This window comes from Scomber scombrus, chromosome 14 (genome assembly GCF_963691925.1).
Source record: "Scomber scombrus chromosome 14, fScoSco1.1, whole genome shotgun sequence".
NCBI lineage: Eukaryota > Metazoa > Chordata > Actinopteri > Scombriformes > Scombridae > Scomber > Scomber scombrus.
This window is the reverse complement of record NC_084983.1, coordinates 22,777,514-22,802,635: the sequence shown is the minus strand read 5'-3', so window position 1 is coordinate 22,802,635 and position 25,122 is coordinate 22,777,514. Positions and strand designations below refer to the sequence as shown.

At 37.9% G+C, this 25,122-nt stretch overlaps 1 protein-coding gene across 1 annotated transcript; it reads right to left on the bottom strand.

Annotated features, from left to right (window-relative positions):
- Nucleotides 1-257: 257 nt before the first annotated feature.
- On the bottom strand, nucleotides 258-24,845 carry LOC133994194 (leucine--tRNA ligase, cytoplasmic-like). The gene is made up of 32 exons (XM_062433415.1): nucleotides 24,747-24,845; nucleotides 23,778-23,899; nucleotides 22,553-22,640; nucleotides 22,348-22,428; nucleotides 21,480-21,617; nucleotides 20,739-20,900; nucleotides 20,427-20,539; nucleotides 19,971-20,034; nucleotides 19,140-19,228; nucleotides 18,746-18,971; nucleotides 18,389-18,476; nucleotides 17,295-17,371; nucleotides 17,004-17,057; nucleotides 16,749-16,889; nucleotides 16,183-16,260; nucleotides 15,934-16,019; nucleotides 15,645-15,710; nucleotides 15,400-15,482; nucleotides 14,252-14,390; nucleotides 13,490-13,702; nucleotides 12,573-12,630; nucleotides 12,139-12,202; nucleotides 10,513-10,696; nucleotides 9,085-9,175; nucleotides 8,681-8,821; nucleotides 7,718-7,858; nucleotides 5,605-5,715; nucleotides 5,264-5,374; nucleotides 3,918-4,022; nucleotides 2,799-2,894; nucleotides 1,666-1,798; nucleotides 258-938 (listed from the first exon to the last, which is right to left on the bottom strand). The coding sequence occupies exons 1-32, from the start codon at nucleotides 24,750-24,752 to the stop codon at nucleotides 733-735; spliced, it is 3,555 nt and encodes a 1,184-aa protein (XP_062289399.1). The 5' UTR covers nucleotides 24,753-24,845; the 3' UTR covers nucleotides 258-732.
- Nucleotides 24,846-25,122: the final 277 nt, after the last annotated feature.

Sequence of the window (25,122 nt, the reverse complement as noted above, 5' to 3'; positions counted from 1 at the left end):
CGGTAGATGTTTGTTCACTCCCTTTCAAAAAACTTTATTTATAAGTTTCATTATACAGATAGTTGCTTATTTATTCTGCATCTTGTCAAGTAGTAAAAAGAGTGGAACAAAGAGAAAAATTATGAGATGAGCTTTCATCTAACAGACGATGAAAAAACGGCAACAAAACATAAAATCTGGCGCTATCCTCCCATGATAGAGAATTAAAAGGTTTGGGATGTTTTAAATTTTCATTTGTAGTTTTTTTTTTTTCTTCACACCATTAACACTTAAGTACCCCTAACTTAAGTTCCAAAGACCTAATATCCTTGGAGTTGTATTTATACGATCTGTTTTGTGCCAGCCAAACCCACATCCAAACGTACTGCAACTGCATGTGGATTTTTTTGTTTGTTTGTTTTTTAAAAGGAAGACAGATGCAAACTTTTCAGGTCCCATTAGTTTCAGATATCCCCCGAGGTCACATTCAGCAGTGAAAAGATGCTAAACAGCGAAAAGCAAATAGTATATCTGTCAGATCTAACACCATGTGCAGTAGCAAACAGTGTAAGTATAGAAACATAAATTATAAAAACCTACATAAACTTCTGAGTCAAGTGTTCTATGGCTATGAGTCAAAATGACCCATTTTATTGTAACATTTCATGATCGATTGAACCTTTATCAAATAATTCACTGCTGAATGTGCCCCCATGTGCCTGTGTGTGTGAGAGAGAAAGAGAGAATATTCCCCTACTGGACCAAATAAACCAGAGTGTCCCCGATATCTGCAGAGAGGCCATTGTCAGCCAGAGTGACCCTCCTCTCCTCCAGATTGACGTTGAACACAGATTTGTTGGAGATGGGCACTTTACCCTGTTCTTCCTGTCCCAGGACGGGCACCCGGCGGGGCCCCAGCACGGGGTCCTCGTACCTCATCAACTTCACTCTGGACAGATCTGGTGGAAGACGGGGGAGTCACAGGGGTCAGAGGTGAGGCGATAGAGACAGACAGAGATAAAAGAGGGAGGAAGGAAGGGAGAGATATAGAAGGAATATAGACAAGGAGGGAACGTGGTGGAGGAGAGATACAGTGGAGGGATGAAATGATAGTGGAGAAAGGAAGAAGGATGATGGTAATGAGGGAAAATCAGGGAGGACAGATAAATCAAAGCAGAGAGGGAGAGAGGCAGGATGAGAAGATGAGGATGAAGAGAGGAGAGTGGGGAGGAAGAGACGAAGAAATTAAAGGCAGAGAGGAGAGGAGTGAAAAAGAAAACAGGTTACAGAGCAAACTGGTTAACATGGAAATCTTATATAATAACGCACCTCAGATTTATTCTACTTCATCATTAGAAAAAACAAACATCTACAAAATGAAATGTAACATGAAAGACAATAAGAAGCAGCTGAAAGAGAGGAGATATTCGCCTTTACTGTTTACCAATATAAAATGGGTGTTAATTGTCATCACATTAAGCACAGTCACTCCCATCTCCATTCCTAATTAACAATGGTGGTGTGGGTGGGAGAGAATGGAGAGATCTGAGCGATGACCTTGAACAATAGTCACAGGTCAGCTGCGGTTGTTGATCCTCTTTAGCTCATACTCTTTTGTTTAAGCTTATTTTATGTTCCTAATGGTAATTTATGAATTTCCTCTCTATATCCATTCATCATACTAACCTTTGATGAGTCTGTTGACCTTAGCTAGCCTTCGGATGATACTGTCTCTGTTGTCCCCCTGTCGGATGTCAACCTTTGTGGAAAACAAGCCGTTGGATGGCTGAGGGTTGACCAGGGACACACACACTCCAGGCTGTAAAGAGAGAGAGGTGCAACACACACGCACACACAATTTAAATTGTCAATTTTGGTGTAAGACAACAACTTGGACAAGCAGACAAGCACCCACAGATACACTACATACTGTGAATATGAAAAGACAGAGACGTTCATTTTAAAAGTAGATAAATGGGCATGAAAAAGACATTAACACCTATCCTGTGCACACAGTAGGGGTATTACGGCACACAAAATTCCCAGTCTTGTATGTACCTTGGTCTTGGGGTCACGGTTTGATACATTTATAATACAGCAGGGGGGAAAAAAAGAAGAAATTTATATTTTGATCCTTTATTTTTAATTAAAACATCCAACAATGGCTTATTGGTCATAACTATTACTGAAACAGTTAAGTTGTGCTGAAGTGGAAAAGGAAAACAGCCCGTGTGTTTCGTGCAAGAAGTCAAGACACCTGCCGACAGCTGTATGGTCACTCAGAAAAGCTGTCTGACCACATCGGAAAGGAAACGTGTTTATCGTTGTTCCAAACAGCTTCACTCAAAGATGGGCTGAAAAGCTGACCATCAAAGAAAGGGGAGTGGGAAAGGACATGATATTATTTAAATATGGGGATGAAGGCTCATGTTTTAATAATAAGACTCTACATGAACATGGGTAACCAGGGTAATTTGGCTACGTCAGTGAGCATACATCCATGAGCATGCTACTGCCAAAATGTTCCTGGTGGAACTTAAGTGCTAGAGTAATTGTGTCACATGTCATAGTAAGTGTGTTATTTTACTATTTTTATGGAAATTGTTTGGTGTCAGTAATTGTACCGAATGAACACACAAACTGTTATTCTCCCTAACACACACACACACACACACACACACACACACACACACACACACACACACACACACACACACACACACACACACACACACACACACACACACACACACACACACACACACACACACACACACACACACACACACACACACACACACACACACAAAAGCGTTTACCTCTGATCTGAACACGCTGAATGGTTTCCCTGGGCAACAGTCTTCCTTCACTTTGTCATCGCCCTCGGATGCAAACAAGACATCTATCTGCTCCAACTGGGAAGAAGAACGATAATCAGCAGATCAGTCCTGTCCAACACGTGTGTGTACAGGTGTGTTTGGTATGCACACTGGCAAACATCAGTGGTCTTAATCAGGCTCCTGCAATGATCTGAGTATTAACATCTGGCGTTACACTAATCTGTCACATATTCCCAATCAGGGATGGTGTTTCAGTGTGAGACTACATAGGGTGCCAAGATTATAAACGAGTTTAGAATAGGCTTTGGCTTGAGTTCAACAGAGACCAGTTTTTAATGCTGGAGAAAAATAACAAAATGCCCCAAAAAAACTTCTGAAACCACATCTAATGCATATACCACTTCTCCACTGACCGTACATGGACAACTACCTTTCAAGCCTGCAATGTTTGATGCCCAAAAGACATATTTAAGCTCACTTTAGTTGAAGTGATCATAGTGCTAATTTGTGAGGTAAGTAATACATCACCCCTTCTCAGCCCTGAACGTTACAGCACGTCATTGTCATTTTGTCTCTAGTGTGGTATCTTTTCTTTAGCTACGATCTATCAGAAACACAAGATTTGGATTCAGGGTATTACTTTGACGTGCATTATGAACAATTTTCCTTTTCTGTGTTTAAAGCAGCACTTGCTTCACAAAAGTGTCTTAGGAACCTGGCTTTTAGTTTCTGCCTAGATAAAGCTTGCGTGCAGACGAAAGTATTAAGGGCTTTGCTGTCTGACAGCTGAGCTCAGGGTCGTCTCTACTCACTTTTGCAGAGGTAGTGAAACTCAGCCTATAACTGAGGTATTTTTGGGGAAACCCAAGTGATGCAACTGCATGTTACAGATTGACAGAATCAAGCGAGCCTGTGATGTTAAATGTTAATATTTAAGACTGCTAGCTACAGTTGATTCATTGTTTGGAGTTGTCCAACTTTGACAAATTCAGTATTTTATCACCAGTTTCATTGAGCTCTGTGGATCCTCTCTGGGACACTTTTAGAGTGGGCTCAGCTGTAAATGTCATGTCTGCTTTGAAGAGTGTTAGAACATACTTCCAGAGAATTGGTTAAGTAGACCAGGTTCTCCATCAGAACTGCACGCTCATCAAACTCCAGCTCCAGATCCAAAACCCTGGGACCGTTCTTCTCAAGGTTCTCCTACAGAACACAAAGCAGAACCCAAATAGTCAGAATCACAGAAACAATGATGGACGTGAATTAATAAACAATCTGGCCTCTACTGAGGAAAGTGCTGGAAGTTAATGTTCAGTTTTAACCCATCAATTAGTAGAACAGGAGAAAATGTAATATATTATTAACCTACTAAAGAAATTAAGTTTTAGATAATAATTAAGCATTACACGGGAGGTTCATTGTTATTCTGATGCTATCACCATGAGATTATTAAGCAAAAGAGGCCAAAACAAACCATCCAGCAAAGAGAGCTGGGAGAGAAAACAACTTGAAAGCTAAAAGACCAGCTTGAGAGGCAAACCATGGACAAACACAAAACTCATCATGACTATTTATTAGTTTCACTACGTTTGATCACTGCAGTGAAACAGCAGCACCTGAACAAAGCCCTAAGCACCTAGGAAACATGATGGCTGAAATTTTAAAAAGCCTTGTGTTTGCTTCTCATCATTTATTAGCATTTCACAATAGGTGTACTGTATGGTTTAAATTGATATTTAAAAAAAAATCATTTTTACCAAACCACTATGTCAGGATGTGTATGATGAATGCTTAAAAAACAACCAAAAAAACTCAATTAGAAATGATGCCATTTACAATGAAATCTGAAGATGTTGATGGAAAAAAAACATTTTCAAATTTGTATGAATGTAGCAAACAAACTGAGACAAACTGAGTCGGTCAAAGGCGTGCTTTGTACTATTTTGAATGCAGACCACATATTTCTTAAATGTCTTAAGATTTCAATGTAATGCTGTTGTATACAATTTTTAGTTATTATTGACTACAGTTTTTTCCATTGTTTGACACAAAGATAAAACAATCTTTCAATAGAATTACCAGGGAAGACTGTAGACCAATCAGAAGCAGAGCTGTGTGCAAACACAGATGATAAGCCATCTCACAGACAGGTTGAGTAAACAGCTTCTTAGTAACAAGCTCAATAAACAATGTAGAGCAAAAAAATAACGCAAAAAACAACTTTGAGGGCAAATGTGTGTAGCCTGCTGACACTGAATCAGGTATTCATAAGGTCTTAAGAAAAGAAAAAAAAGATAAAATAACAAAATATGCACTGATACCTTGCCAATATTAGCTGTACAGAAGTGTGGAGAAGGAACACGATGTGCCTTAAACAGACACACAAACGCTATAACAACTTCACCCTTCTCCCCCCAGATTCACCCTTCTTCCCCCAGATTTACCTTGATCATGGCCACAAAAGGCATGACTCTCTTCATGTATTTCTTCAGCTCAGGCAGCGCTCCCAACTCACTCGCAATCACTTTGTTGTCTGGAAGGACCTTGTTGTTGCTCTGAATAGATGCCAAGGAAACAAACAAACAAAAAACAAAGACACCAAAACAGGAACAGAGGGAGATGTTTTGAGTAACTGGTAGCTGAGAGAAAACACACCATAACTCATAAGATCATGTAAGATACATACAGTAGATATATATATGGACAGGAGTGAGGATTTGAGTCTATTACTATGCTTTTTTTAAACGTAAGTAACACAATATCGCTGTTTATGCATGTTTCTCACCTTGTAGTGTTTGCCAAGCAGGGATAAGGCACTGTGCTGCCATGGAGGGTAGCTCTTTGCTACATAGATGTTGCAGTGGGAAGGCTTGGCTGGAATCTTTGTGTCACCTTTCTGTTAGAGGAAAATAGGATAAAAACATTAAAAAAGGAGAGTAATTTGTCCATAGATATCAAGTGTGTAAGACTTTGCTTTTATTCAATATAGTGACTGCACATATTTCAAGGTGGGTATCCTGAATAGGAGATGGAGTGTTTTTCAAGAAACCAACAATTTTCTTCGTGTGTGGGTGTGTGTGTGTTCATCTGCTATGAAGAATGAAGATGGGCATCTGTGGACTTATTTCACATGACAGCTGTCAACTCTACTCTAGTCTTGTACTGTATGTATGCGCGTTTCCATAAATGAGTCTTGATGTGACAGCCCCTTCCTTATACATTAAACATTATGGAAATTAAATAAAACTGCGTAAAGAAAAACATTTTGCTTTTACAGTGGCCACTGATAAGGACATTACTATATTTAATGCTGTTCTCTGTCTGACTCAGACTTTGATGTTACTCATGAACTGATGATGAATATACCATTTAGTTGGTGAAAAAAGCCATACTGTAGGTTGCATAAAGCTCTTGACAGCACTTTTGAAAATCAACTTAAAATCAGATGTTTATTTGGTAATTAACTTAAAATCTATAAATATAGACACACTCATAAAATCAAAATATATATATTGTGTTATTATTATAAAAAGAAAGCCTTTCATGTCTTTCCTCTTCTCTTTTTTCATCATCCCTCCATCTTGCTTCCACAGCAACAAAACATTTGCAGCAAATCAATAGCAGCGGCCTGGAAGCCTGAGATATTGGCTGTCTCAAATTTGTCAATACTTGTTTTGCTTTTTTCCCAGCTGCCTACAGCCAGTGATCGAAGTGCTCAACTGTTAACAAACAATAGACTAACTTTCCTGCTGTGAACAGAGCACAGATTTAAGTCTTCATGTGTATCCAAGAGGATACGAATTACCATGGCAGAGAAAGAGGGAGACAACATCACTGAACTACAAGCTGTGGTCAGACTAATAGGTACTGACCATCCGAAAAGGTAATTCCTACTTATTGTGAATGAATGCTAAAAGGTGCCCTGTGGAATTTATGAAAACAAGAAGCATTACTGAGCCATGTTTTTATAAGCGGGTGGTCGTTTTGTTTGCGTTTGCACAAGGACTCACGTGCATGTGAGGGGCGTGAATCACCTTTCTGCCAAAGCATTTACACTATTCCAATGGTCTACAAGTGGCAGTGATGCACAAAGCAAAGCCAAGGAAGAAACATGTATCTAAATAATGCTGCTAATCTGATATTTTAAAAATCAGATTAGCAAATGTTTCATCAGGAAGGAAATGTATTGAGGATTTACATAATTTGTTTTGGTGAGTAAAACTGAATGGAAATATAACTTTTAAAAAGTCCTCATGGCACCTTTAACACAGGATCAATGAAAGTTGTGTAGAACTAGAATAATAGACTGAAAAATATCATGCCTGTCATTTTCCAACTAGTTTCAAGATGGTAAGATATGTTGATGCTTTAAACTCTCAATCAGACAAGTCTCTTCGAATCCTGTCGTCTCTCCTTTTTTAAATGAGGATTATACAAGACATTTGAAATAGCAAATGTCATCCCACAAAGATTGAGTTTTAGTTTTTGATTTTAGTTCATAGTTATTTATAAACCTAAAAAAAGGTTTGAAAGGATTTGAATTGGATGAGCAGATTGGATACTGGATTCGGATTTAATTAAGTGCCACTGAACTCAAATTTTAGGCTGCTAGTGTCTAAAATGTTCAAACTACTTATTGTGGAGTTGTAATTATTTTCTGCATCATTGTGCTCTCCATCAAATAACCATGAAACTGATAAACAACACCTGAGGGAGAAAAGACTCCAATTTAATTACTAAACTTAATGAACACTTCGAGACAAGTGTTGGATTAAAAAAAAAACAGGATTAAAAATAAAGCAATCAATTAAAAAAATCTATTTTAATTTTCACAATTACTTAAAAAGCCATTACAACAGAGGAGTAATGTTGCAATGAAGCATGACATTTATCTTTACCTTGTTTTTGGGGGGAAGCATGTATGCTTTGAGTCGTAGTCGGAGGTCGTGTGCAGTCTCCATCAGGTACTGAGAGGAACGGATCAGAATCTCATCAACTGGTCCCGCCACAGGCCACGTTGTCTTCATCACAGAACCGGACTATCAAGAAGAGAGAGAGAGAGGAAACGAGGGATGGGTGATGGGGAAAGACTGTTAATGCATTTCGGTAGGAAAAAAGTGTTTTGTGTGGATAACTAGAAAACGTTTGAGGTCCAACGGAGCTTTAGAATCCTATTAACTTCACAGCCAGAGGTTGCGCCACCTTTATAAATAAAAAAACCTTAACTGGGTATGTGTATGAATGCCATACTGATGTGTGTGCCTCTGAGTTCACAGACCGCCTCTTAGCTCTTTAGCTAGCGGTGCTGAACACATGACTGGAGAAAAACACTGGTTGTGGGGTTTTTGTTGTTGCTAAGCGACAACCAAAAAACCTGTCTCTAGCACAGCAGTGCTCTTTCATATTCATAAATTCGAATGTTAAAAATATTCTCGGCTCTCTGTGCTGTGGGGAGCATGCAACAGTGTATGCATTCTTTTCAAATTGATGAGAAAAAAGAAGCCTGTAGTGTGAAGACAGGCTCCTGGTGGACTTGTACATCAACAGAGGGAATAAATGTGTGTTAGTAGCCATTTCACACAGGTAAATGAGCCGTGGGACCAGCGTTACTGCAGCCCTACATGAAGCCCGTATGTTTCTCGCCTTGTTGATCCCTGGTGTGCTCGTGGATGTAAATGAACACAGGACATTTCAGTGCTTGCTTTGTACTGTATTCCTGTTTTACTTGAAAGTAAACAGGAGAGACAAACACAAAAGGCAGAAGGGAGGAGAGGTTGAAAGTCAGATTCGAACCCACAGGGCAAAAGGGCAGCTCAGTACATGAAACTCACAGTATGATGCCAAATCCATATGTCTCCTACCTTGCCAAGCAGACCCCAGGTGTATTCACAGATGTGGGGGCAGATGGGGGCCAGCAGCAGAGTTTGTCTCTCTATGAACTGGAAGACGAGGTCTCTGTGCATGCCTTCAATGGCCAGCTCTCGATACTTATCTTTTGCAGCCTGCACACATGCATCAACAGTTTAAAAGGTCATCAGCATCACTGGTTACTAGGTGATTCCTCAACTATTCCATACATAATTTAGCTCAGTAAATTCACTGCATACTGAATCCTCAGTCATGTCATGCTCTTTCTACTGTTTTATCTCTCTGCAGTATTCAAACTATAAATCACATAAAATGCTAACGGAGAATGAAAAACATGCTTATCTATAAGATATGAAGATGAGAGTACTAGAGAGTTGATGAAGGAGATTTTATTTACCTGGAATTCAAAGAAGCCACTCTTCAGAGCCTCTTTGTACATCATCCTGTCATAGTGCTGCTCTGTCTTCAAGATTCCTGCATTTATCTCACTAGACAGGACACAGAATCCTTTCAGTCAACTCACCTCTCAGTTAATAGTCAAAAAGTAAAAAAGTAAAGATTTTCTGAGGGCACCATCTAAATTGAATCACTTTTAGTTGACCCATTTAATCTCTTTCCCTTGAAAATGTAACTGGCTTATTTTACTTTTACTTTTTAAATTTATCAATTCACATATGCTCATGAAGTCACACTGCATTGCAATGTAAAGAGAAACTGACTCACTTTCATCATAATTTCAAATCCCTCCACGTTATGACCTTGTATGTAAACTGATGTAGCCAACCAGTGCAATGCATTTTATTAATATCTTTTTAAACTCAGTATAGATTAAAAGATGACATCATTTGTCAAGTCATCAAGTAGTTGATTGAAAATTAATCAACAGCAATTTGAATAATAGATTACTGATTTATATTAATAGTTCAACATTTTTGGAAAATATGGTTATTCCCTTTCATGAGGACAGTGACTGACATCATTTACATATCTGTCAGCCCAAAAACTGAAATGTAAAAAGGACAAGAGAAATTTTACAGGCTGTTGTGTACATGACTACTTCTTGGTGTGGTGTAGTGACTTTCTAGAGTCTTTACCAAGTTGCCAGAAACTGCACATTGCCAAGACCCTACAAAACCACAATCTGTCATTTTTGAACTTCGGTTTTTGTACAGATAAAACAAATAAGATATAAAGTGATAATAAGCTTCAGAGGTGCTGAAAGGGGTGAATTTTGTTATCTTTGGACAAAGTCAGGCTAGCAGTGTCTCCCTGTTTACAATCTTTATATTAAGATAACAGGCTGCTGGAATGAGTGCATTTCACAAAATGTCAAACTAGTTCTTTAAAGCATTTTAGCTAAATTAAATGCCACACATTTCTGGACTCCAGTTTGACCAGTGTTAACATTTGCAGCATTTCTCTGTGTCATATCATTTACATATAAAAAGAAGACACCATGATATGATGGGTATATTAGCCCTTATTTCCCGACATTTTAAACACTAAACAATCAATTAATCTATACAGAAAAATGAATTAATAAATAAACAAACATATAAATAAATATTTGAAGCCCGAATTTCTGTTTATCCATTGACAAGGCACCATGTTATTAAATTATGTTGAATTTGGATGTTCGATATGCACCAGTGCTGTATGAGCTCTGTTTCATGGAAATGGTGATGTTATCAAAGCTTATCTAAAAACCTCTATATAGCCTTACTTAATGTGAAAGTTAATCATTTAATAATAATTTATGTGACCTCTACATCTCGGTAGCTGTCAATCCATAATCCAACCACTCTGAATGAACTGCATTATCTACCTGGCAAAGACCCGATCATTGAAGGTATCGGCAGGTCCAGTCCTGAGGTTGTTCTGGTTGGCTATCATCTCCTTCACCCACTCCACCCAGGTGTAGAGGCGCAAGATGCCAGCGTCAGCCATGGTCTCCACAAAGTTGGCATCCTCCACTGTATCGCCGGCATCAGCTAGAGCCAGACGCATGCCTGAGAGAGGAAATGAAGAGAGTGTGTTAAAACAGCCAGAAGTTTATTATCAATAACAGTGACAAAAACAACAGGTGCAACTGCAAGGTAATATGTTTTTAAGATGACAGGATAGGACAGTTTTTTCTTTGACCTTTGAATACCTGAGCAACAACTCATCTATAAATTGCTTTTTAGCTAATGTTTCATAGCAAAAGAAACTTAATTCTCACCCATGACTTTGGGATTTGCTGCAATTAAATATTTAACTATATGAGTCCTTGTAATCATGACACACATGCAAACATCGCAACAAAGGATTTCTTTTCTCTTTAGCAAAATACTTTTCAACAATCAGGGGAACAGACAGTGTGACAAAACACAAATATCCAGCAGACGCTATATGAAGCCAGGAATATGAAGCCAACTTAATACATCTATCTGCTGTCAGACCATGAAGTTCTTTACTCCCACGGCAGGACAGCAGACACACACATATCTATTATTTAGCACTTGTAGAACGTAAAATACAAAGAAGGTAAAATGACAACCAAAAACAATTGAAAAAACAAAGAGGCTGGATCGACTAAACCTGAGATGTACTGAGGTCAGGAGGGACACCAGAGTCATTCAGTGTCCCCTTCCTGGTGTAAATGGAAAACACTAAATAATCATATCTAGAAAACACAAGAGAAATTAAACCAAGTAAGTATATGAAAATTTTAAAAAAAAACATACGATTCCAAAATGGATTATAATTATTAATTGTGCCAAAGAGAACCCAGACAAGATAAGACCTTTGTTTAAAATGACATTTTCAGTAACAAAATTTAAATCTCTCAGTAAAAAAAAAAACCAACTTCTCTTCCTCTTAGTTTCTACAAAAATAAATAAATGAATAAATAAAATATAAAAATTGAGTTTGTACATTTCTCCTCTCCTCTTATCCTGTGAAGACACCAACAGGGAGTGCAGCCTTTCTGGATGATTCATGATTAACAGGACTATTTCTTTTGCAATAATATTATACAGCTGTGGACATAAGTTGCTGCTGGTGGAAGGATTGTATTAACTGTATGCTGCCTTAATGGTTATGTTGTGATTAAAGCATAAATTACATACAGTATTATTATAAAGACAGTCATTATATACTGTGCAAGATATCTGACAAATACAATACATGTTAATAGCAGCCATTGTCAATAATGGCTCAAATCGCTTATGGGAATGGGGCATTTTCTAATTATCTTCGCCAGAAGATAAAGGATGTTTATCATACAGTGAAGTGTAATGGCCTGTGCACGACGCAAACACACTGCAATTTGTTCGAAATGGTTACCTAATGCCTTTTTTTTTTAATTTTTTTTTTTTTAACAGAGTTATTAAAGGAAATCATGATAGAGGAGAAGAGAAAAAGATAAGAAACGCAGAAGGGAGATAAATTAAGAATAAACAGAGTGTACCATCTGCTGAGAACTTTTCAATGGCTTGGCTGAGAGTGAGGAAGTTTCCAGTTGATTTGGACATCTGGTGAATAGAAAAACAGATGTTAGCCGCCAAAATCCTTGGAGTATCTCCGCCTACACAATTACAAAGCACTGTGGAATAAAAGCACTGATTCACAGAGTGTCTGTGTTTACAACTATAAAAGAGCAAAAGATGTACAAATCAACAGCACATACAGTAATTAAAAATCAAACACTAGCTAATCACTGGCACATAAGAGCTTTTTTTTTTTAAACCCAGGCTTTCTGCAAAATATAATAATCCTATTATATTAATGTTTTAAATCTTTTTTATTAATGTTTTCTTCTGAGCATATAACCCTTATAACAAATTAAGATATGAATATAAATACATACAGATTAATACTTCACATCATTAAAATTTGAAATACCTTTTCAGAGTTGAGGAGCAGATGTCCATTGGCCCGCACTGCCTGTGGCCACTTCCCACTGTGGACAAGAAAGATTTATTGATCATTGATTTCATCTTTACCATCATCATCATCAAAATCAAATGAAGTACTCAGATGAATTTATGTTAATGCAGTGAATAAACTGTGTTCGCTATTATGCTTTACATTATATAAAACTATTCATATGAGTAAAACAGACCCTAAAATAAGCTTTTAATAGCACTTTGCTTGGAATTTTGTGAAACAATGACACAGCTTGATCATGATTGCACAGTCATTAATAATAAACAGTTGACTAATTGCACAGTCCTTAAGCACATCAATAAAGACAAGGCTGTCAAAAGCAACACAGTCTGACACTAAGTACAGAGAAGTCAAGAGTGACTCAAAATAAGCTAAAGGAATAAACCAGAACCTGTGCCTCTTAACACTGTGGTGTAGTCTATTCTGAAGTATTGTAGTAGTAGTAAATTGAAACTGAATAATGTCCTGTAGCTCTGCTTTCAGTTTGATAGTGTTCCTTCAAATCCGGGGGCCATGTTTTACTTGCTGCCATATACATTACAGGCAATTACATCTCTTAACACGCATGAGTAACTTCACTTTCCCTGATTACTTGAACTTGTCACCATTCTTTGATTGAGACACGCGAGTATAAACGCTTATATCACACCATCATTTATCTATCGAACTAAAACTGACATTGTTTCTTGTATTCACCGCTATAAAAATCATAATCACGCTAAAAAAACTCCAATTTATACTTCTGTCATGAATAAACAGACCCAATCCTTAGATCTTAAACCGTCTGAATGCTAATGAATGCTATGAATGTAGCCCCTCATTCATTTGATTTAACTCTCTGCACACTCAGTCAGTCGAGTAGGTAAACTTACCTGTCTTTAGGCCACATAGCCACATGGTTGTACAGGTAGTAAGACAGGTGGTTGGGCACCAGATCTTTGCCAGACACGCGGACGTCCACAGGGTACCAGTACTCAAACTCCCTTCTCAGTCGCTGAAGATGTTCTTTAGGGATATTTGTCTTGGGGAAAGGAGATGTCTTAAAGAATATGAAGTCCCACACCTCTCTGGTCATCTGTTCTGGTCTGTGAGAGAAGAAAATAAAGAGACAAAAATGGTCAAGCTCAGAAAGAGGGATGTATTTGGTTGAAGCAAGGTGAAAATATGTAATTATTTGCTTATGATTGAGTGTGTATTTGTGTGTAATTCAGTGTTTCACTTCTATTTGCCATTTCATCTCAGTGCACAGGAACAGATTTGAGGATCCTTCAATGAACACTGAGCTAAGAATTGATTTTTTTAAAAACTCTCTCAAATGCAGCATTTGTCATTGAGGTTTCGTTTTATTTATTTATTTTATTATTCTTATTTCATGGATGAATACTCAGCAAAATAATCAACTTTAAAAAAAAAGAAAAGCAACACCTGTCTTTTTTTAAATGATTCAATTTAGGTATTAAATCAGAGTCTTTCTCCCTCAGGTGAATAATGTCTATTGATATTTGAAGGCAGAGAGAGAAGGAAAATAGACAGAGAGGCACCAAAAAAGGAGAGAGAGTGCATGAGTTAGAGCTTAATTCTTGTGTATTTTTATGTGAAGACATGTGGGTTTGTAAGTGTGCGTGTGTCCATACTTGATGGCCAATGGTGAGGCTCCCTGTCCATTCAGCACACCTCCTTGGAGGAGGTGGGCTACAGTGTAGTAAGCCATGTAGATGGTAGAATCTGATAGTGACTCAATCAGCCATTGCTCATCCCAAGGCAGCCGCGTTCCTATGGTAACCAGGAGGCATGCACACATAGAAACACACACACACACACACACACAACCATGAGAGAGAGAAAGCCAGAGAGACACAAGAATGAGGAAAAACAGTCGCTGTGTCCTCTGTACTGACATCATATTTTGTTGCCTTCCCTGTTAAGCTGTTCCTGTTGAGCTGGTTACATTCTGGTGACAAGAGAAACACTTACACAATGGAATAAGTCCCTAGTTTACTGTGTAATCCTTGGCAAACAAACTGAGGTGTAAATCTTCATTGTTAAAAAAATGTAAACCTAAATTCAACCAAACCAGAAGTGGCTGAACTGTTACTTTGAAAGGAAACCAGTAACTCATTTTTTCTTTTTCTTTTTTATCCCTTTTCGGGAATTTGTAGATGAGAGACGGATAATGAAAAAGGTTGAAGGTGAAGACATATTACTCATCCAGTCTCAAGTGCACTAAGCTTGTGATTTCATGTTTCCATTGAGCATACATTGTTGTAAAAATCAAATAAAAAATAAATCTACCTACTCTTACAAACCCTACTTTTTGATCCATTTGAATTTCACTTTAGAAGAAAAACTATTACTGTAAAACTGAAAATCAGAAAAGTATTGCTTGCATTCACAAGTGAGGCAGTAAAATGAATCTGCACAACCTGTGCCTTACAAAAATATCTCAGTATGTTTCGACTGTTCGCCTCTTATGCTGACTGGTCCAATTCATATTCTGAAATGTGTGGGGAGATTTCGACAGTGGGAGTCTACAACAGGCCTAGACTGTACTGGATTGGCCTGTACTGTATGCCAGCTGGCCTTTAGCCTGCATCTATTCCTTTATGAACAGGAATAGGTGCGTTATCATCAGTCCTCTGTCTCCATCTATAGACCAAAACCATAATACAACAAACAAACTATATTTTTGTAAGAGGCAGCAAATAAAACCGAAGTTGTAAATGTCACACAAATTAAAAGTAACTCACACAATTCTGCACACACCAAGGAAACAAACACTCACCTAGCCCGTAAGTACGAGAGCAGGCATGCTCCTGCAGCCAGGCCAGGGTAGCCTCAAAGTTTCTCCTGGTCTCATCACAAAATCTGTGTAGTGTTTTACAAAACAGAGCATATACAAACACAAGAAGCAGATGGTCATTTGTTTTCTTAGACTTTGGCATAATAAGCTTTGTATTGAGATGATATAGGTTACAGGGTTTTAAAAAATGGCCAAGGAATTAAGAACATCAGAGGTCAGTGTCTTACGTCTCCAAAGTCTTGAGGACTTCATTGGCCTGCTGCTTCCACTCAGCATTCCCATAGTCCAAATACCTGAAAGACATTCAATATTAGCATATCCGAAGACAGTCCAATGATTTGTCACAATCATCAGGCTGACTCAAAACCAGCAAATTCACTTCTGATCTAACGGTTCCTAAAAATCACACAGCCATGTAGCCTCAGATCCACTGAGCTCATGACATTTCTTCCTATTACAAAAGAAACAAACATTAAGTTTCAACATGCAAAGTTTCTTGTGATCAGATTCACTCACCACTGGTCACAGTGAGCCACAACACACTCGTCACATGAACGTGACATGACCTGTTTTTCTGGCTCCATGTAGATCATGGCATCGCCCTGTGGTAGATCAAAAGAGAGCCAACATTATTACATATGGATATAAATCAAATCACACATGGGAACTCTAAGATACTCTATAACAGAGGACAGACTTAAGACAACAAAAAATATTGATGATTATGTTTCACGTGTTTTTGCACGAAAAAAAATAGTGTCTTACCTTCTCTACCATCATTTTCTGGATGGGCTTCTTGACATCCTGGACCTTCTGCCCCTTGTAGCCATCTACCAGCATGATCTGAAGCAGCAATTCATTCACAGAAATGTATATTGATGTATTTCAATCACATTTCTGGCAGCTCCGTCAATAAGAGGACATTCACTTCTTGCATATTGCACCTGCATTTAAGTTCTTATTTCCTTGAAATGTGTAATCTGCTGACAGTCGAGGTAGCTGAACTTGTGAGTTTAGGATTAGCAGAAAAATAAATAAATAACATTTTCAAACGGTCTCTGTGTGTGCATCATACTAAACAAAACCAAGCCCACATTTATGCACAGTTTTTGAGTTATAGACAGAACCAAACTAAGGGCAACACATACCCAACAGTCAGTTAATTAATTATTTAGTGTAGCCTTATAATGTAAATTGCTTGGTTTGTGCCTGGGAGATAAATCACACAAGCTTCAAACCTAAAGTTAAATCCACAGAGGGTTTTCAGAGGGGCTGCATTTTGCTGACCTGTTTTGCTGTTTTATTCCTCTGTAACCCATGAGTTGACTCACCCCTTCATAAAATCCCTTCAGGTAGACTTTCTCCTTGGCCTCAACCAGTTTCTCCTTGTCATTCTGGCTCTGGATCTTCAGCTCATCACACACAAGAGGAGCAGACAGGTTCCCGTAGCCTGGGATCTCAATGATAGGGACCTGGCACGTGCATACACATACACAAATTGAGCAACTTAGATTGAATTTGTTTTCATATTTGTGTTTTTTTATTACTAGAATTGGTGGGTTAAATAGAACAGGAGATCAGCTTACCGGCTCAAAAGGTAACACCATCTTGTCCTCAATTCCATACTTCTCTCGAAGGGCCTTTTGGAAAATTAGGTACACAAAGAGGTGAACAAAGAAATCATTAACACTGCAGAATGTAGCCATGCTTCATCAATGTCTCATTAAATGCCAACATTTTATCCTCAGGGATAATGGATTTAGTCCACCTGAATTTAAGCAGATAACACAACAGTCTAATTAAAGAGCACAATCTGTTGAAATATGATACAATCTTAATTTCTCCAATGTAGTAGATTTTTTTTGGGGTATCCTCACTTCTTTTTTCTTGAGGTCCCTGAGAGCAGCAATGTCATCAGGAGCGTCAGATGGTACACTGGTAACTATCCCGGTACCTGAGGAAAAACAGGCAAGGAAAAAAGGCCAAAACATGAAATGTATTGATGCAGATCAGGTGGTATGTTTCTAAGTGACACTGCAATTCACTTAACATGCATTCAAAGCGATAAAGTGCCCTTTGCCACCACATTGTTCCACTGTTGAAAAGCTGCACTGGACTGGAGTGGGTTAAAAGAACCATTATAGTCGTTAGATGGGAAGAACAAATAAACATGGTCTGGAAACTGATAAATGTCAGAAGATGACCCAGATTCACACTTGCTCATTGCTTTCCATCACCATTAAAAACTCGTTCTAATTTGAATTCTGACATTTCAACTTATAATTCAGAAATTGCAATCAAGACTATTCCAAAAAATTCATCAACAGAACACATTGATACAGACAAACTACACCCGTCAAGCACGACCGACCAGAGAAATACAAAGTGCTGACTAACAGAGCTGAGGCAATCTGAGTGCAATTAGATCAATTCCATTTGTTTACAAATGTTCTCCCTCAGGAGGAAAAAAGCAACCATTACTTTGATCCTTCGACATCACAGTGGAAGACCTCATAAATCCAATAGTGACCTTGGCCCACTATTTCTAGACTCCTCGGTTTTATTCCATGAGCCCCCGCCAAGAATATTTAAGACAAGGAAGACTAAGGGATAAAGCTCCATGTGGATTTTCTGCAGAAAGTAATACGTAAAGTAACAAAAGCTAGAATAAATTATCTTGATGTTAACACCCTGACACATTTCAAGAGGGTTTTGTTGAATTCTTAAGCAAAAGTCAGCTACATTTCACTAGCGTTAAAGATGGCACATGAAAAAGAAAAAAATGTGTGGTACTTCCACTCAAGGGCATTTTGACTGCTGTGAGAAACGCTGTCAAAGAAGCCTTTCAAAACTGCAACGCTTTAAACAGATTAAACGGATAGCCATGAAAACCATTGAAGAAAACAAACAAACACAACCTCTCTAGATGTATCTATGTCTTTGCCCCTTAAGTTAACTCCTTCACTCATACCTTTGTCCTCCTTGATGGTAAGCATGGGCAGAGCATAGATGATCTTATAGGAGGTCAGTGGAGCACTCAGGGCACAGCCAAGGATATCCTAGAAAGGGGCAAAAATGATCAAGAACCACATTTGACTACATTTAAATACGTACATACAGTAGACCGTAGTACCCCCCCCCCCCCCTTGTCTTTACCCTCTTAAATTCAAAATCTACAACTTTTGTAAATGCAAACTGCTTTACAGCTTTTAAATAATACATCAGGTTAATGCCTTACAACATCAGCTTGAATTAATAAAAGAAAAAAATCATTAGAATTCATTGCTCATTTATAAGGCTGGAAGCAGTAAGTGCAAGACAGCAGTACCTGTCCCAGTATTTCCATGACCACTGGCACCACTCCATTCTCCTTTGTGAAGCTCTGGAAAGACATGTTCCTGGCAGACCTCGCAGTGCAGATGAAGATGTCTCTGCTGGCTGTCTCAAAGGCGACATACTTCATGTCAGGTCTCACCCAGCAGTTGGTCTGACCAAACATGGTCTCTGGTCTCAGAGTGGCAGCAACCAGATAGATGTTTTTGCCTTTCACTGCACTGCAGGAAGGAAGCAGGAGGGAAGGCTTCAACATTTCACTTCTGTATCAAATCTAGAGTTAGTGGTTATCAAGATGAGAATTATGCATACAAAATCTGTCTGTGGAGAGGTATCCTTCCTGACAAGAGTAACTAGCAGTAAAGAGTTCAGTATTTGTAATTTGTTACCTGCTGTAAAAGACTTTGGACTTGAATTTTGCCGTGTATGGTTCCACAATCTTCATCTTGATGAGAGTGTACTCCTGAGGTCCGACTCCCTGCAGGTGATGTCAACACTTTAGTTGGAAGCAAATTAACTGAATACATCTCCCAGTTAGAACAAATTCAAATCACCTAATTTTAATATAAGACAGTTTTGACGGATTTAGTTGTTTTTCCTGTTATAAGATTTTGTGCCAACTTCAGCAAAACACGCATTTGCTAAAGTCAATACAGTGTGTAGAGTTTTCCACAACCAAACAAAACTGCAGGATGGAATAAACAAAATAATAGGTCAAATAAACTCACTAGTGATCCCCATGGTCAAGTGTTTTAAATAGGTGAGTTATAAACGTTTGACCTGGCCAAGTGTGTCTCCTGACATGAACCCAATAGAACAAAGGAAACAAAACCCTTTCAGCAAAGAGCAGTTGTAAAAGAATAATCTGTGAAAAAATGGCAGAAAATCTCTCCGCAGACTTGGGCAATCATTCATGCCCAGAAGCATCAAAACTCTTATCAAAAACAAAGGTGGGCATACAAAATAGTAAAAAAAAAAAAAGAAAAAAAGATGGAGTCTCACTAATGAAGGCTGTGCTGACTTTCATTGCAGTTTATTCTTAAATATGGATTTTTCATTATAATTTAATCAGTCAAACTTAGTATTTTGTAATTACTTTTAGTAATTTAGTTTTTTACATTTTAGTGATCTTGACCAGGGGTGTACTCAATTTTGTTATAATCATATCACAATTTTGTTTTTCAGTTATTTAATAGTTCCATCAACACCGGTAAGTGTACCTCTCCTGTCTGCCTGTCATGGTCCATGCATGGTTGTCCATCCTTGGGAGAGTAGATGGTGTACCTGCACAGGAATCGGGGACATTCATATTAGCCTACTAAAAACACAATATGGTCCAACATTAAGTTAAACTTAAACAAAAAGAAAAACTCCAATATCACCACACACACACACACACACACACACACACACACACACACACACACACACACACACACACACACACACACACACACACACACACACACACACACACACACACACACACACACACACACACACACACACACACGTAATACAGTTCAATTAATCATGACAGCTACAAAGATTTAGTGTCATTTTTATTATATAATGTGGTACAGTTTATCAAAATTGCTACTTTCCTGACTTTTCCCTATATTGCTGAAAGAAGTATGCAACAACATGAAACAAATGAGAAACGTCTATGACCTCACCTTTTGCCAAATTTAATCTTTTTTCTCTCCTTCAGTGTGACAAACTGCCACCTGACGAAGGAGTCGTAAAAAGGGTTCGCATCTGTGGTGGTGAATGAACGCCTCCAGTCCACCTACGAGGTCACAACATGACACCAGCATTTAGGCACAATCAATTAAAATTTGAATTAATTATACTCAGGGCCAATACATCCTTGTGTAATGTGAATCAAAGCATACATTTAGTTGTTGTATTTTATTGTATGAAGGGTCAGAAACAAATACAGAGAGACAGACGAAGATGGCATTTGCTAGATTCTTGTACTTAGTCACCTTGACTCCCATCATTTTGAGATCTTTAACGGCCAGAGGAGGGAAATACTGCAACCAGTGTTCAGCATTGGCAAACTCAGCAATCTCCTGGTCATTCAGGCCCAAAGACTTCATGATGTCCCACTGGAAAGTGGCGGTTCCAGTTTTGGCTGCAGCTTTACTCTAACAGAGGAATAAGAAAGAGTTGAATATTGTGAATTGAAGTATCCCTTTTGAATGATGAACCAAGTATCATGTGGATAAGAAAGCAAAGAATAAGTCACTAAACAGAAATGCTCACAACAACATAAATCACCATTTTTGTCCAGTGTGTTTGATGATGATGATGTAATATTTGTTACAGTTCATCTCAAACACTTTATTTTGTCGAGTTAAAATGTTTAAATGGTTTATTGTTCTTTCACATGATTAAACACCCAGTTTTGTTTTAAAGGAACACTACATCAGATTATAAACAGTGATTTTGCATAGGATTTGTCAGCTGCAAGAAGACAATGCTCAATAACAGTTCACAGTATATCACATTTTCTTGCATTAAATACAGCATGGAGATGCTTCTTAAAATTTAAATCCAAACTTATTATAACATTTTTGCATTACTGAGTTTATCCAATTGTTAACCTTTAAATATATATTTTTTTATTTTATAATAATGAGCCCTAGTTGTTAATGACAAGAACATACACTAAATTTTCATCTGTATGTGGAAAATGCCATCAATATTGTCCCTCAGATTCTGACCTTTTTGCCCTTTGCTTTATCCTTGATGATGATTTCATCCGATGCCTCGGGCTTCTCCTTCTCTTCTTCATCCTCGTCTGGAAATTGCGGAGGGTTTCCATACAGCTCCATCTCTCTCTTCAGCTTGTCTGCACAGGCCTGGAGGATAGAAGATGGATTTATGAATCCAGAACAACAGGACACAGCAGTGTGTGTTTGAGGTTTGAAGACAGGGAGTTAGTAGTACATGTTGATATAGAATGCCAGTAATGTAGTAGTACGGGTTTGATGAGCACTTGTTATTTTGTTTCTTTAGTTCTTTGATTGAGCAGGAAAACTACAAAAAAGGTATTAAGTCAGTGTCAGCTCATACAAATCATCACAAACACAGATTTTTGAGGCAATGCCAAAAATGATCATAACTAAAAAACTTACACAACCATGCTAGGGCTGAACGAATTTTAAAAAGTATCTTATTGAATTTATTTTTGACTGAAATTGTAAATGTGATATGACTTTAAATATCAGAGGGAATGAAAATGTTTACATAGTTATTCTAATTTTTAATTAAAAAACATATTTAAATGAGATAAGATGTGATTTTTGCAGGGATCTGTATCAAACAAAGATGTTTACTTAAATCTGTAGAATATGATGTATAAACCAGGAGTTTTCTGCAGCGGAGAAAAAAAAACGGTAATGGTTTAAAATGGTATTTTGACATGTTTTGCCTTAAACACACATTACACCTCCTGCAATATGAAAATTACAGTGGGCCATACTGGATTTCAATAAAATTTCGATTAACTATTCAGCCTTACTCCATTCCCAAACTACACATACTGCAGTTATGTGATGGACTGAAGAAATACAAAACAAAAACACTCACTTTGATTGGCATTCCTGTGCAGTGAAGCCCGAATGGGAAGAGGCATTTCTTCCCTTTCAGAGATTGGTAACCAACACCAAACTGCAAAGAAAAAAAGAACAGCAGCAACTCAAACACCAGTAGTAATATCATGCATATTTCCTCCTCACATAACCGTCATGAGCACTGACAGGAAAAATTATTTCTCAGTGTTCAAACTTCTTACCTCACACTTTGACAAGCTGAATGTGTGGCCAAGGTGCAAGCGGCCATTCATGTAAGGGTAGGGAAAGGTGACAAAGTACTTGTTTTTGCTGGAAAGAAGGAAACAGTTTATTAAAATATGTATTAGAGAGCAAAAGTGTATGCAATCTCATATCCTTCTCTAAGCGGAAGTCTTAGAGTGAAAAAAACTCAGGGCCTTTAGTGGCAAATGCTCACCCTAAGTATTTTAATTACATCACTTGGCTTAAGCTTGACTTCCATGACTTGTTTTACAAAAAACTGCAATACATAAAGGGCACTGAGAGATCAGTTGAAGGAAGTACACCAGCAAAAACTGCTCTGACATTCCTAAGTTCAACAGTCTACTGAATATTAGGGGCGTGAAGATACGTCGATCTACATCAATATAATGATCAACGAGCCAATAGCATCAATGCAAAATGAATACATCAATCAGACATCCATCATCATCTTTAAGACACGTGTTTATTTTGAAATTCCCCTGGCACATCTGTCCCCACCCGAGCATACACACACCCAAATGAAATGCAAGCAGCGCCATGGCAATCGCCAGAGATAAGTCCACGAAGATCCCGAGCAGCTTTTTTCCACAAAAACTAAACGACAAGTCTAAAAGAGCTGAAATGTGCTTCTGCTGCTAGTCTTTTGGGCAAAGTGAGGCAGCTCGTCTCATTTTTTTCCTCCACAGTTTTGAAAGAGAAGCGCAATCCTGCTTTAATGTATAAAAATAGTAACTTCATGTTCTTTCAGTTTTCTTTTATAGGAAGTGAAAATTTTAAAGATCAATATATCAAAATATAGCACTTTATAGTGAACTGGAATTCTATTTTTATTCAAAAAAGAATAGATTGTTTTTTTTTTTTAATGTCTGGTTGAGCTCAGAAATAAAAATGTCAAATTCTATTCTATATTTGCTTTTTGTAATTCGATATGAATGGATGTGATTGTGTTAAAATCAGCATATCGATCACTGGCTCCTAAATCTAATCAAATCAAAATCATACTGTGACAGACTTTGTGATAGACAAACATTGAATTGCTGTCCATTGAATCGATATAATATCGTATCATGAAGAAACTTGTGATTTACACCCCTACTGTATATTGAACTATTCCTGCTGAAGCATGTATGTAAAAGACTGAAACTCTTCAGGAATAGAACATATGGTCTTTATTTACGATACAAAGATTAAGAAGATACTCACTTTGTGCTTTCCCCAACTGTTGCCGGTGCATTAATCTCAAATGCTTTCTCCTTCTCCCATTTATCCTGGATCTCTAGCTCAATCTTTCTTAAAAAGTCCAACTTTGCTGTTCCCTTCCTCTCCTGGAAGACAATGATGAGCAAGAAGATAGTTCATTTGACCAGAGCAAATAGCTGCAAAGTGAGCTTCAGGGTTCCCACACATTTTTACCATTGAATTTTCAAAACCTTTCCATAACTATTCCATAATATTTTACCCAATTTCCATGACTTAATTTAACAACATAGCAACTATAGGGCACAGTATTTGTTTTTTTACCTGCCCCCATCCCAAATCTGGACGGTCAGGTCCTACTGTTTCAGTTGGAAAGCTTTGTTGAGGCTTTTCTTGAACATCATAACCAGAGCTGTCAACTTTTCAGAAAACCTTGTAGCGAGATTTGAGGGGGGCTTTCAAGAAAGTTGGGCTTTCATGGACACGACCATACGTCAAAGACACTTTTATTCAATTTGTACCAAGTTCATGCCTTATATCCGTTATCTCCCTAATTCAAAACTTTTCCAAAACATTCACCTAATTCCAAAGCATTTCCAGTCTTTCTAATGTCATAACTTTTCCAGTTATTTCATGACCGTGGGAACCCTGTATCCTACTACAGATAATTACACGTGAAGAAAACAGTTAGTTAGTTAGTTAGTCTCCTGAAAAAAATAATTGAATTATATGGAGCAGAGCAGAATAGATTAGGCAAACTATTCACGTGTTATACAAGAAAACAGCTGTAATCTCTGCTTCAGCTGAGTCAGACTTAGTTCAAGTCTATTTCTGCAGCTGGTTCGACAACTAGCTTATGTTAGCTAACGTGGCTAATAGCCACAGCAACTTCATGTATTGGAATAAGACGCATAAATCGCACCTAAATCTAAATTAATCATGCTAAACTACAAATAATTAGAGAATTAAACTTACCGCCATATTGACCCAAGATGTGAGTGTTCTATTATTCAGTTGTGTAGACAGAAAAGACAAGGTACAGTTTCCAGATTGACAAGGCAAGGGAAACCCACGCCACCGGTGTCCGGCTGATGACACCAGCTTCTCGCATTGCCTTCTGGGATATGTAGTCCGTTGAACTTTTTAGACTTTAAATCGTTTTCTCTTTAGTAAAAAAGCGTCCATGCTTCTTATAGTAATTGTATTTCTAATTATACATATTTTTTTACAAACAACTGTAAGGCTGCGTGTATGAATTTAATCAATCGCGTTTGAATGAGTCGTCTGGCGTGCGTTACGACAATCCGACTTGTGTTGCTATGCCGTAAAACACTTTGTCCGACCTGCAGTA

Bases quoted from the DNA above. Each gene is read 5' to 3' on its own strand.
- LOC133994194 (XM_062433415.1), bottom strand. The intron at 18,972-19,139 runs GTAACAAATTAC...TCCTTCCTGCAG, and splicing joins TCCAAAGTCTTTTACAGCAG to TGCAGTGAAAGGCAAAAACA. The intron at 8,822-9,084 runs GTAAATAAAATC...GCATGTGTGCAG, and splicing joins GTGGCTTCTTTGAATTCCAG to GCTGCAAAAGATAAGTATCG.